The 13,075-nt window shown below is 47.3% G+C and overlaps 4 protein-coding genes across 4 annotated transcripts; 2 read left to right on the plus strand and 2 right to left on the minus strand.

Annotated features, from left to right (window-relative positions):
• Window positions 1-360: 360 nt before the first annotated feature.
• FIESC28_08069 (uncharacterized protein) lies at window positions 361-3,367 on the plus strand (the record flags this gene model as incomplete). The annotated part of the gene is made up of 14 exons (XM_031162208.1): window positions 361-611; window positions 668-682; window positions 733-1,045; window positions 1,098-1,512; window positions 1,567-1,655; window positions 1,707-1,738; window positions 1,791-1,820; window positions 1,872-1,924; window positions 1,972-2,055; window positions 2,114-2,462; window positions 2,515-2,690; window positions 2,746-2,947; window positions 3,003-3,225; window positions 3,278-3,367. The coding sequence occupies 14 exons, from the start codon at window positions 361-363 to the stop codon at window positions 3,365-3,367; spliced, it is 2,322 nt and encodes a 773-aa protein (XP_031013728.1).
• A 525-nt stretch (window positions 3,368-3,892) lies between these two features.
• FIESC28_08070 (uncharacterized protein) lies at window positions 3,893-5,323 on the minus strand (the record flags this gene model as incomplete). The annotated part of the gene is made up of 1 exon (XM_031162209.1): window positions 3,893-5,323. The coding sequence occupies one exon, from the start codon at window positions 5,321-5,323 to the stop codon at window positions 3,893-3,895; it is 1,431 nt and encodes a 476-aa protein (XP_031013729.1).
• Window positions 5,324-9,782: 4,459 nt separating this feature from the next.
• Window positions 9,783-11,408, plus strand: FIESC28_08071 (uncharacterized protein; the record flags this gene model as incomplete). Its single annotated transcript, XM_031162210.1, has 1 exon — window positions 9,783-11,408. The coding sequence occupies one exon, from the start codon at window positions 9,783-9,785 to the stop codon at window positions 11,406-11,408; it is 1,626 nt and encodes a 541-aa protein (XP_031013730.1).
• A 122-nt stretch (window positions 11,409-11,530) lies between these two features.
• On the minus strand, window positions 11,531-12,814 carry FIESC28_08072 (uncharacterized protein; the record flags this gene model as incomplete). The annotated part of the gene is made up of 4 exons (XM_031162211.1): window positions 11,531-12,014; window positions 12,064-12,446; window positions 12,498-12,602; window positions 12,659-12,814. The coding sequence occupies 4 exons, from the start codon at window positions 12,812-12,814 to the stop codon at window positions 11,531-11,533; spliced, it is 1,128 nt and encodes a 375-aa protein (XP_031013731.1).
• Between the last annotated feature and the right edge of the window lie 261 nt (window positions 12,815-13,075).

Here is a 13,075-nt window from a genome sequence, read left to right on the forward strand (position 1 = left end):
CATGAGCCTTATCATTTATGATATGGAACGTGGGGAATGGCTTGTGTGACCCCTGTCAATATTTCTGCCAGGCGAAATGGGAATGAAGGCATCGTACCCGTCTTTGATAGTACTTACACTCTTAGCAAGGCTTGTCGTCTAACAGGTCTTTGAGCTGGATCATGCCTTATCTGCACGAAAAGGAGCGTAGGGATATCCTTACCGACATGTTTAGGCGATGATTACCTGACTCGATATGCAGCGTCATGGATCTGAACATCTATATAAGCTGAAGAACTCTACTCATCTCGTTTTTTATCTCAACGCAATCAACCTTCTTCAGTTGTCTACTTGCACTCAGGGTCCCAATCAGACAACAGAATGCATTTCTCACAGCTCTTTATCCCAGCCTTTATAGGCCATATGGCTCTAGTCGGAGCCTTACCAGGCGGAAGGCTAGAGGGACGAAACCCAGGTCCAGGCCCCAAGTGCTCCTCAGGCCAACCCGCCGTGAACGCTCCTCACAAGAACTTTTGGGGTTCATTGACCGCCAACGAGACAGCCGATGTGCTTTCTCTGCTGCATAGCAATGCAACGCGTTTCAATCTAACCACCGCAAAAGATGCAGGGAGGTATGTTGTGAACCCGATAGACCCTTGGCAATATGGTTTCTGATCGTTGACTATAGTCGTGATAACAAGATGTAAGTTCTGAGCGATATACTGTCATGCGACTGACTGACAACTCTATCAGCATGTCAGTTGAACTCATGATGCCTAACAAAACCGATGTTCTCCCATTTTTATCAAACAGCAGCGGCAGCCCGGAGCGTTACGCTTTGGCTACAGTCATGTTCGGGGCATCTGAAAATGCTTACCTTCAGGAATTCAAGGTTGGACCTTTGCCTATTACTCCCGCCTCAATCGTTATGCCCTACACCTATACAAACACAAGATCAGGTGATGGTAAGATCCCTGTTGTCAACCCTGACGCCGAAGACTACGGCAACTTCAATCTCAGAACGATGAAGGAGGCAGAAGACGTGACAAAACGGCTTTGGAACCTAGTGAGTATCATGTCCTCTCACGATCGGCATTTCATCATCTGACAGAGCAAAGACGATCGATGACGGACTTCAGGTCCCATTGGCCTTCGCGGCTCCACTTACAGTGACAGAGGGTAGGGCTGTGATGTGGCAGGGCTTCAATGCACCTGTCACCAGCATCTATGATACGATCTCTTTGCTTCCACTAGGCCTTTACATGAGAACAGATATCACAGGCCGCGATCCCAACAAATGGAGAGTGACAGGTTGGGTGTACGACAACGAGTTTTACCCGGAGCTTGATGATTTCCGCAAGGTCATTGCCGACCCTCAGTTCAAACCATTGGGGGCGAATCTGGATGAGCCTTGGGCGCACACTAACAAACATGGCGACGCCCTTCCTCTGGACGATAACCCACCACCGGCCTCTATCCAACCTCATAACGCAAGGTTTGCTGTTGATGAGACTGAGAGTTATGTAACATGGAGTAAGTCTATACCTTTGATACTGTCAATTGCGAGCCTGCTAATGAGACTGTCAGTGGACTTCTCCTTCTATGCCAGTACTACAAGAGATAACGGTCTACGACTGTACGACATCCGATACAAGGGCAAGAGAATCATGTACGAGGTGGGTACTAGTCATGTCGGACCCTAAATGGCTAAGACTGATTCTTCCTAGCTTGGATTAGACGAGGCAATAGCACATTATGCGTAAGTCAATTGACACCTTTGTTTCACACTTTCCTGCTAATACCTTGTGCAGCGGCATCGACCCAGTGCAATCTGGGATCTGGTAAAAATAACCAGTGTTTTAATACTTCCTTTCCTAACTTTCATCTCTTAGTTACTTTGACAGCATGAGTGGATTCGGACCTACTATGATCTCTCTGGTAAACGGTAGGACTGGGCTGGCATTAGCAAACGCTTAGGCTGACATGATCCAGGCTATGACTGCCCGGCATACTCCCACTATTCCAATGTCACAACGACTACAGGCGAGACAACGTTTACGCAGAAGGACGCCCTGTGTAAGTTGGGACCAAATACATCTTAGGGTCCCAGTGCACTAACAGAACAATTAACAAGGCATGTTTGAGATTGACAAGGGCTTCCCTATCCAACGCCACTCTTGGGCTGGGCACACCACCGTGACAAAGAACATCGCCTTTAATGTCCGCGCTATCTACACTATTGGAAACTACGATTACATGACAACTTACCAATTCCATCTGGATGGTTCCATCGAAGTTGATGTCAGAGCATCAGGCTATATCTCTTCAGCATTCTACGCTCAGAACGAAGACTATGGGTTCAAGATCCATGACAGTCTTTCCGGATCCCTCCATGACCATGTCATCACATTCAAGGCTGACTTTGATATCTTGGGAGAGAAGAATTCATTCCAACGGATTGCCATCCAACCCACGACTGAGAAGTAAGTTTCTCGTACTCCGATTTGTCACATCTTCCTAAAAGCCATACCTTAGGTACAAGTGGTCTGGTGGCAAACCTATCAACACCATGAAGGCAGTTAAGAGCTTCGTTGAGAATGAAGACGATTCCAAAATCAATTGGGCGCCCAATGGCGGAGCGATGTATGCAGTGGTCAACAAGGACAAGAAGAACCCTTACGGCGAATTGCCGGGGTACAGGATCGTACCAGGTTAGTACCCTAGATATCTTGATGACTTGGCCCTCTGATTGACAGAGATCCGTAGCTTCTGGAGTGGCATATCTCACGGTTCAGGACTCCAACATTACACAAAATGCTGGTCACCACACGACGCATCATCTCTACGTCACTCAGCAGAAGGACAACGAGACCTACGCTGCTGGGGCGTACAATTCGTTAACCCCCGAAGATCCACAGGTTGACTTCAATAAGTATTTCAACAGTGAATCGCTTGTTCAAGAGGATATGTGAGTGCCTTGCTGACTGACACTGGTGGTATGGATTGCAGCTGACGTGGCGCAGTGTGGTTTGGTTCAACCTGGGAATGCACCATATGCCTCACACTGGCGACCTCCCTAACACCGTCTTCTCGACCGCACATTCTTCCATGCTTATTGAGCCGTTGAACTATCTTCTCGGTGATCCTTCGCAGGCTAGTTCCCAGCAGGTTTTGATCAAGACCACCGATGGGAAACCTAAGATTACCACGTACGGGGCCAAGAATGCAACATGCCCAATTGATCTGGTATGTTATCCATAGTTTGTGCTTCTTTGCAGCGCTAATTGGAAAATCACAGGCACAGCTCAACCCGGACCTATCAAGCTATTCCAATAGCATCAGTGTTCTCAAGTACCCTTATGATGGATCGAAGCCGGATCGATATTAGTGGGTAATGTTGGAGGCTGTAATCTGGTTATCTGCTTTCTTTTGATGTACTGCAACTAGAAATCAAGCGTGGCTTACTGGTGTCCTGAAGTGGTATCGCACCCTGGAGCGGATCATTCAAGATATCCCCCAGCTAAATATTTGGTAACAATGAGAATGCGTCTAGACCGCTTGGAGCTTCCATACATTTAGTAAAACTGTAATCGAGCTAAGTGTATCAATTGAAATGAAAGGAGATGTATCGACACTTCCATCTGTAAAGCGGAAGTCCTTTTTTTGAAGTAAGATCTACACAACATCCAAAACCTGCTACTTGTCTCGCCTATCCTGATTCATTCCCAAGGTAAGTATGAAATCTCATTCATCGCACTAGTATGTACAGCAGAGCAGCTCGCTAGTAGTGTCCATAACGGCTGAGACAGGAAGATCCTCGAAAGTAATTGGCTAATTCAGTCCCTATCAGCGTAATCAAAAGTGTAATGCAAACTATAGTACCACAAATTCCACTGTTCTTCAATAATATATGTTATACCTTTCGAAGTCTCACCTTCACTGGCATGCCCTTACTCGGGTGCGCCGTAAGCTCGCCAGGCATATGCGCCTGATATGCTTGGTAGCCATATAGCTTGTCCTCACTGTCTCCGTACGCTGGAATGATTTCCAAATCCCTGACAGTCATAGCCAGGAGCAACCTAAGCTCTGTCAAGGCAAGCTCCTGTCCAATACAGCCTCGAGGGCCTAGCTCGAATGGGCGGTAGGCAGTTCGATGAAAGTCCGGCTGCAACCAGCGCTCTGGTATAAACTTGTCAGGATCCGCCCAGAATCTCGGGTTGCGATGGATTGCCTTGCTTGCGGAAAACAGGATAAAGCCATCGGTAGGAAGCTCCTGTCCGGTTTCGGGATGTCGCAGGAAGAATGTAGGGGAGCCTTCGCGACAGGAGCCAATTGGCGGTTCGAGTCGAAGGGTTTCCTTGATGATCGCGGTAGTATACACGAGTTGGTTCAAAATTGTAGGGGTTTCAGAAATCTTCGATGTTGCATAGGTGGGATCAGGACCTAGGACCTCATCGTGCTCTTTCCGCAGCTTCTTCATTACATGTGGATGCTGGTCCAGGTAGTTGTAAGCGAAGCAAAGGGTTGACGCGGTGGTATCATGGCCGGCAAAAAGAAAGATTTTGAGGTTTTCAATCGTTACATCAAGGAACTCGTTATCAATACCGGAATTGGTATTAGTCTCGCTTCCAGTCTCCTTTATGTATGTGTTGATAGCGAGACCATTGATAGTCTTGGGTCCTCTATCGCCCTCGTGGTTTTGGAGTTGACTCTGGATCAACGGTTTGAGTTGATCTCGCAGTTTCTGATTGAGGTTTGCAAGGCGCCGGTGGCGGAACGGATCCAGAAGGCGACTCCAGTTTGGCGGCGACCAATCCGTAACGAGAAGCCCAATGGCGGCCTTGAGCGTAGGAAAGATCTTGTCGTCTATACCAGATTGAATTCCCAAGCTTCGGCCCAATACGGAACGACCAATAACGTCGCACGTCGCTTTCATAACGGAATCTTCAAGAAGAACAACTCGATCATCTTTGGCAACTTGCTGCAAGTGCTTTTTCCAGATTGATGCCTCTTCGATAAATTCCGGGACAAGAGCTGATATATTTTGCGTCGAAAAGCCGGGGTTGAACATCGCTCGCCACCTCTTCCAAAATGACCCCTCCGCCAGAACAAGGTCCTTCAGTCCAGTCAGAGGTTGAAACTGACCACGAATAATCCCGTGCTTTGGGCGCGATGTTTCTTGGGTAAACTGCGCTGCAATATCCGGGTGGAAGGTAGCCATCATGGGCCAGGAAATTGGCCATAGATCGATGTAACACAAACCGCGCTCAGCGATTTCGGGGTACTCGCGGGCAAGAAAGTCAGGCATCAGTTGACCGTGTACATCTGGAGGATACGCTGCCATGATCTTTCCCACCGCAATTAAATTACCCAGAAGCCATGAATGATTCGGCAACGTCGGCTGTGAACGGTATGTCAGGCCTCCCGTCTCAAGGCAAGGTCCAGGTGCGCGTCATTTCGACTCACAAGATTGTACTTCTCAACATTCTTTCGGAAAAAGGTGCGTTGTTGATAAAGTCTGAAGATAAGGTAGCTCAGTAACGTAAGAAAGAGAATCCCTACCCAGCGTAGTACAAAACCGTTCTGGGCCATTTCCCTAGGAACTGAAGCAAAAGAAATATTCTGTGTTAAGTAATTCAGAACTTTAAAGATAAAATTGTACGAAAACGAAAAAAGACATCAGAATTGATTACCCCACTTACTTGGTTAGTGCTTATGCTGTACAGTAGGGTAGGAGATGGATAATTTAAATTCCGACAAGTTATTTTAACCCTTACTCTAGCAGTGTTATATAATGCAGCTCAAGCGATCAGAAATACTGTTATCAAACATGCCTTTGCGAATATCCTTGACGCGTTCTATACTTGCTGTTCGCACGCTCCTCCCACTGGCGTCCCGATTCGGTATAGTATCAATGCTGGTGAAACAAAATCTTCTTTCAAAATTGGGGCAAACTGACGGTAGAGCAGCGTAATAAGTCTTTATCGCCGATAAGCTTAAATTGCTCAACACAGCCCAAGCAAAGGATTCTGTTGATGCGCTTGGCTTTGTTATTCCATAAACATTCGGAATTACGAAGGAGTCGGTTCAAAAGGTCCGGGGAAGACACTGGGTCATTTCCGAGGCTTTGCTGAACAGTGATTGGAGCCAAGATTTAACCTTGACTGTCAAGGACAAGGATAACCTCTAACCGAACAGTTTGAAGCGTAGCGAAAGCTCAAATGGCTCTAGCGCTGACAGAAGAATGGCTCCTTGGTGAAGGAAGTGGCATGGAATTGGATGACGGATCCTGCGGTCTAAGCAATCCAGCGGTTGGGTTCCCTCTTGATCTTTCACTCCTTTCGCTCCTGACTTCCGATTTCCTCCAACTACGGATAAACATCAACCAAATCCAAGGTATTCAACAGACTGGAGTTCTTCAATTCTCGTCACATGTTAAAGATACAGTGATACCAGTTGGTCGACCAAACCTCGAGTCAAAACACAATACAAGTCCGACGAATTCCCAACCGTTGGTTATACTCAAACGTCATGGCCTCGAGATGGCTGCCTCTGTTACTTTTCCTGGTCTTGGGGGTTACTGCAGCCGATAACTACGACGACAACGACGACGGAGAGAACATGGAGATATGCTACCGGAGAGAGCCAGACTGGGTTATGCCGTGTATCTGCAGCCAGGATCCTACTGAGAATATATTCCTGACTTCCTTCGCAAAATGCGTCGGCAGAGACTCGCCAAAAGCGATCAACTCGACCTATGCCGGATTAGTGTACGATTGCTCGAGTTACAGCCTTTCCGTAAACATGACACGGGCAAAATTTGAGCAAGTAGCTATGGAGGGGAGGAATATCACCGCAGCCGAACCGGAATCACCATCAACCTTGTCAACAGGTGCCGTAGCTGGGATAGCTGTTGGTGCTATTGTAGGAGGAGGAGCAATGATTGGGGCACTCATCTGGTTCTTTTTGACGCAACGGAAGAAGAACGGAGACAAGTTGGAGTCTAATCCGCCGACCTCGCCACAACAACGGACCTCGACTGCTCAACACCAGACTTCACCAAATTGGGGAACCGAATTCAAACCTGATTGGACAACGAACGCACCAGTCGAGTTACCGCCATCACATGATGCACCAATGTACGAGATGGACGCCACGCCAACGACACCCATTGAAATGTCAGCGTCACTGCCAGAAGAAAGGAAGGGGGGAAGGAAGGATGAAGTCAAGGGGGAAAGCGGGTGGAATTGCATTCAATTGAGAGATACTTGCATGGTTTTATCGCGCTCCTTTTCATTTAAACTGTTGTTTCTATTGCTATTGTATTATACCCCAGCAGATAGTTAGCACTACACCGCTTCGTTGGGTACGTGATCGCGTCGTTCTGCCGACTATGACTAATGGTTCCAGGGATATTATCACCCAGTGCGTTCGAGGCAGTAAGCAGATAAGTGGAACTTGGGAGGCCAATGGTCAGCTTTACCAGATGACTGGCCAGTACTCTTGAAGGGCTCTAGGGAATTGCTTCCACACGATCTAATTGGGAGATCTTTACGAGCACAGCATAGTGAGCCTCTGAAGTATCGCAGATTACTGCAGAAAGGATACACACCATGGCAAACTCAATCAATATCTCAATGATGTTGAGTCGAGAATTAGTACTAAAGACAAAATGTGTCAACGTTTACCGACTAAAAGCTGATGTATTGATTTGAGTTCTGTCTTGAGCTAGGCTATGCTGTCTATGACAAGACTTTCCTGCGCGTGCTTGTTAACAATTCTGGTGTGGTCTGCGAACGTAAAAGACTCCACCACAGGCTCACAATAGGGACTTCACTAAATATGTTTTTAAGAAGGGCGAGGTGATTGCACTAAGCCCTACAAGTAGATGATTCATAGGCGGGATTTTAGTGCTGTCTCTGCACGTCAGATCAGAGCCAGTTGGATGAATATCCTTGGTACTGAGAACATCGTCGGGTAGCTAATGATATGGTAACACTCCTGGCTTCCTCTGATTTCGGCTTCAGTCACTAACCCGACGGACATAATATTGCACTGCCAGACCTCCAATTCATCAACGGAGGCGGGCTAACTTCCTTCCTTACCCGCTGAGTTCTCTCGAATGAGTCAATAGTTCGACGCTGCGATACAACTTTTAGGCTTGCGTAATCACATTACATACCAAGCTGAGGGCCATCTCGAGAATATTGATGGTAACCTCATCTTGTTCTTGTCCAAGCCAATTGACCCAATGACGTTTGAACCAACCAGAGTGGCTTATGTGGCTCAGTCTCGGGTGTGGAGGATTTAGCCATACGGTCTTGTTGTTGAATTGGGGATAGCGATTTAAGGCTGTACATGATGAGAAGGTGTTGACCTCGGATGTTGTTACTGGCAGAAGGTCTCGAACTAAATAAGATGTGGCAGGATGCTGAGATAGCTCAAACTCACTACATGATCTCACCGCCGTAATTGAAATCCCCTTTGTATAAACTTTCAATTTGGGACTTTGGACTGCAGGCTCGAAATCCCAACAGCGACAGCGGCGGTAAGGAAATAATGTGCTGGCGCAATCTTGCGAGCTTGTTGTCCTGTTTGAGGGGTACATGTTGCAAGCATGAAGACCCTGAGTAGCTGAACGTTTATTGTCAACCAAGCAACCGGGTCAAATGTACTGAGCGTTAAGCCATGTGGGCTTCTTTCACCGTTTTTTTGTCGCAGATGCCAAAGGTTACTGGTACTAAGCCACTGGAAATCGACGATTTAGCTGACTCAATGACTGTGGCTTACTGGAAGTGCGGGTCTTTATTGACTCCAATACGCCACAGCTGAAGACTATTTGATCGGCTAAAGTCAGAACAGATCCAATTCCCACATTTGCCAGGCTGCCAGGGTGGAAAAATCGAATTGGCATCATTTTAGCCAAGTTCCAGAACCTGCGGCTGAGAATAAGTACCGTTCAGCTTATTAACTAACAAAGTCTAACGGGCATGTCCCTGTTGATTACAGGTCCAACCGCAGCCTCTTATCGCGCCACGAATGTCACGCTTGGTCAGTAGCTTCGGAACCCGGTAGCTGGAGTTGATTGACCACTTTCACTGTGTCCCAATGTTGAGCAACACAGGTTTAGAGGCAGGAGGCAACCCGATCGACTGGTACATGAGATCGTAGATTCCCATTGCTGACCGCGTCATTTAGGCAAAGTTAGGTTTGCGCTTAGATTACGAGTCTATTCTTCTTATCGTATTCCTTGCTCTCTCATTGTTCCGACTTCCTGTACGTATCAAAGGAACTTTTTTGTTGAATCCTTCATGAGCGGATATTGTTAAATACCCTTTCAGTCCGGCGGCCCGATGCCTCCGTCAGCTCTTTTGGGACTTTCTTGGCTCATATGTAGGGCGTACAAAAGAGTAAAGTAAACAAAGCGCTGGTGGGTTCAGCTTATCCAGTTGTCAGACGGCGGGCCAATTGCCGGCGGACGATCTGACCCTAGCGCCTAGTGCTTGGCCTCATCTTCAAAGAGGCAAAGCCCGGAAGGATGCTGTTCTGCCTCCGTGCGTCATTTGTCTTCACATGTGGGTTTACCTGATACTGGGCTAGTGAGTTTTGCTTATCTTATTAATTACCACCTGGCTGGCTGAATTGCAGACTACTGACAACTAGATGTGGGTTAATAACCGGCATGTATGTACCTCATTCTATGTTTAGCAACGGTATTTTAGCAGTAGCGTTCTGATAAATACTCTATTAATTCGCCTCTGCCCGTTATTCTTTTCATGAGATCAGCACGAATATTTCCCAAGATGTCACTTCCATCAGCATCATCGTCCTCCTCTAGCCTGGACTGTGGCGTTGACGCCGCCAAACTAGAAGCAGCCAACCGCTATTTCCGGTGGAACTTGTTGTTTCTATCAATGATTTTCATCTTCCTTTGTTTCCCCATATGGATGCCCTTTGTTCCTGAAGTTAACAAAGTTACCAATGTTGTTATAGTAGTTATGATCGGGCTTTTCCAACTGGTCTGGCTGATAGCTACCATATGCGCTATTCGTCGAACACTAGCTATCAACGCCCGAAACAAACTCAAGACTACGAAGGTCCAAGATGTCGAAGCGGCTGTCGAAAAGGTCAATGACCACCCCAACATACATCACATCGTTGCTATGACCCTATACAAAGAGCCTATGAGTGTACTGTCAACCACTCTGGACTCTCTTGTCCAGCAGGAATGTGCCACAACCCGCCTGTGTGTTATTGTTGGCATGGAGTCTCGCACACCAGATAAGGAAGCTAAACGAGACGAGATCTACACTAAGTACGAAAACAAGTTCCTTCGTCTCATCGTTACCTTTCATCCCGCAGACGTTCCCGGTGAGATACCCGGGAAATGCTCCAATATGAACTACGCATGCCGGCAAGGACTACAAATCCTCCGCGAAGATGCCGACTACAACTATGGGGAATACGAACACATCTTCACCAACTGCGACTGCGACGCCGTCTTTGATCCTGAATACATGCTCGAGCTGGAAATAGAATACTGCAAGCTAGATACTGCCGACCGACATTCCTCCATCTGGCAATCTATCGTTATATACAAACGCGACTCAATGCCCTTCTTCGTCGACATTACCGGTGTCTTACGAACCTTCTTCTTCATGGGTGTCTTGATTCCTTGGAACATCAACCCCATGTCTCATTACTCTCTAAGTGTCAAGCTGCTGGAGGAAGGTGCCTTTACGCACCCAGCTTATCAGATGGAGGACATCATTGCCTTGATACGTTATACCATCATGACAAAACGAGAGATACGAATTAGACCACTGAACCTCATTTCTATCAACGGTCCAACCTCCGGTAGCAACTACGCCGATGAAATTCGTGAATGGGCTCTTCAAATTCGTCGATGGACGATTGGTGCTGGAGAAGTCTTCCACTACTTCATCGTCAAGACTTACCGCATGCCTAGTCTCTATCTTTCAATGAGTTGGGCCAGTCGCTTTTTTATCTACTATGGTCTTGTTCTTTGCGCCAGCGCCATCTTCTCCGTTCTTTCGCCCATCATCGTGCAGCTTGTCAACATGGCGGCTGATAAACATGATCGACTATTCATCAGCGATTCCCTTTTTACAACAATCAGCCTCATCTTCTTGGGGTCTCAATATGCGTTCTTTTTTGTTGCCACTGTCCTTGTTCGCTGGAGCTTGCCCGTTCCGGGAGATGGTAAAGACGATTACAACCGAGGTCTTGGGGGGGTGTCAAGAGGTCTCTTGCATTGGATCTTGATGTTGCCAACTATCATTGCCTACAGCTTTGTGGAGTTGTACTCTTTCTTCGAGCTGGCTTTCAGGGGGAAGAATGTCTGCAAACACAATGCTGCTAACAAAAGTAACTTGGTTATTGTGGAAGGCAACGGGAGTGTTCGATAGTTTCACACTGTTGATTCACAAGTCCGCAACGCAAACAAGAAAATTAACGTGCAAAGACTGGATGACATGTGATATAGATTGATATTATTACTTAGTAGATTATTTAATTAAAGAGCGTTATTTTATAGCAGAACGTTTTTGTCCTTCCACGATCTGGGTGAATGAAGCTCTTCCTGACTTTCACTCGCTGATGTCGCTGTTGTCTTTGAGATCTTGACCTCCCATTTTGTTTCCTTCTTGATACCAGCTTCAAGGTCGCTTGGGAAGAAGCTGCCTCCCTTCTTATCATGAGCACCGGGGCGGCTGACTGATGAGAGGGTGTATGCGTCACGGCCAGAAAAGGCCTTCGGAGTTCCGGGTCCAGGAGTACGTGCTGATCGACCGTACCCGTAGGCGGAGGGACCGTTGGAAATAGGCTTGCTGGTGAGACCGAGATGGTATGCGGCTTGTTTGAGTAGAGGTCGTAGGGTAGCCATGCTACTAGCGGTGATTGCCAAGCCTTGTTCGATGGTCGACCAGATTGCGATGTCTGTGGTGTTCCAGAGAAAGTCGGGCTTCCTTAGAAGAGGTAGGTAAGGGAAACGTGCGATGACGGCGGCGCTAGCACTGTTTTCACGATTAGTCTCCATCTTGACAATGAACTCGTCAAACTTACACGCAACCCATAGCGAGAAGAGGTATTAAGCAGTACTTTGTCTTCTTGCGCAGTTGAAGATTCCAAACAATGAAGCCCGGGAGAAGCGCGAAAACAAAGTCAGATCCCACAGCGAAAATACTGTAGAGGACGGCGAGTGCGATGACCACTGTGGGATCAATGCATGTGCCATCTTGTCCCTTGTCCCAGAAAAACGAAACGGGATGGCATTGGAAAACGGTGACGAAAAAGAAAATGGCGCCTGACAAGGCGGTCGAGAACATGGCGAGGTAAATTATGATGCGTTGAATCTTCTCGGTCGTGACTCGTAGGAGGAAGTATCCGATGGAAAGCTTGCAAGAAATCATGGTGAGGCAGTACCAAAGGTAACAGAACCACCAGCACTAAACACATAGTTAGAGATGCATACATCAATTGGGAATCGTGTCGCTTACCATCATCGCGGAATAAACCTGCTCTGTTTCGAGGTCGGCATGGTGGCGGCCCGTGCCGATAGTGACACCAAGAGTAGAAAACGTGGCATACAAGGTAAAGAATATCTGTTCGTCCGAGGTCAGTCATAGAACCTTCAATGAGATGAAACGCATGAACATACCGTGGCAACCACCATGAGCCAGTCATCTATCCTGAACGCATTGACCATGAAGCAACGCACATAACATCGCAGTATGCACGTGATTAAAGCCATAGAGTAGAAGGCAATATTCACTCCCATGAGCTCTGGGCCCCTGTTCTCGATTTGTGCCGCCATCGTGGGACAGCGCAGTCACTCAATCGTTGCTACTGATGGGAATAAAATTTGGACAGGATCGAGATCCTATTCTGTGAGAAGAAGCAAGGAATGAATGCGTGACTTTAAATGAAACTTTGATTCTCGTCTATCAAGCATCATGCCAGCCAAGTCTTCTATAGTGGACTCTGCATTATGTCCTACCTGCAACGTCCCCGGCCGACCGACTGTAACCTGCACGGTATCACAGATGCATATTGGATGGGATAAGTGTATCATGCA

This window comes from Fusarium coffeatum (genome assembly GCF_003316985.1).
Source record: "Fusarium coffeatum strain FIESC_28 chromosome Unknown BRIP53273_contig_183, whole genome shotgun sequence".
In the NCBI taxonomy this organism is placed as follows: domain Eukaryota; kingdom Fungi; phylum Ascomycota; class Sordariomycetes; order Hypocreales; family Nectriaceae; genus Fusarium; species Fusarium coffeatum.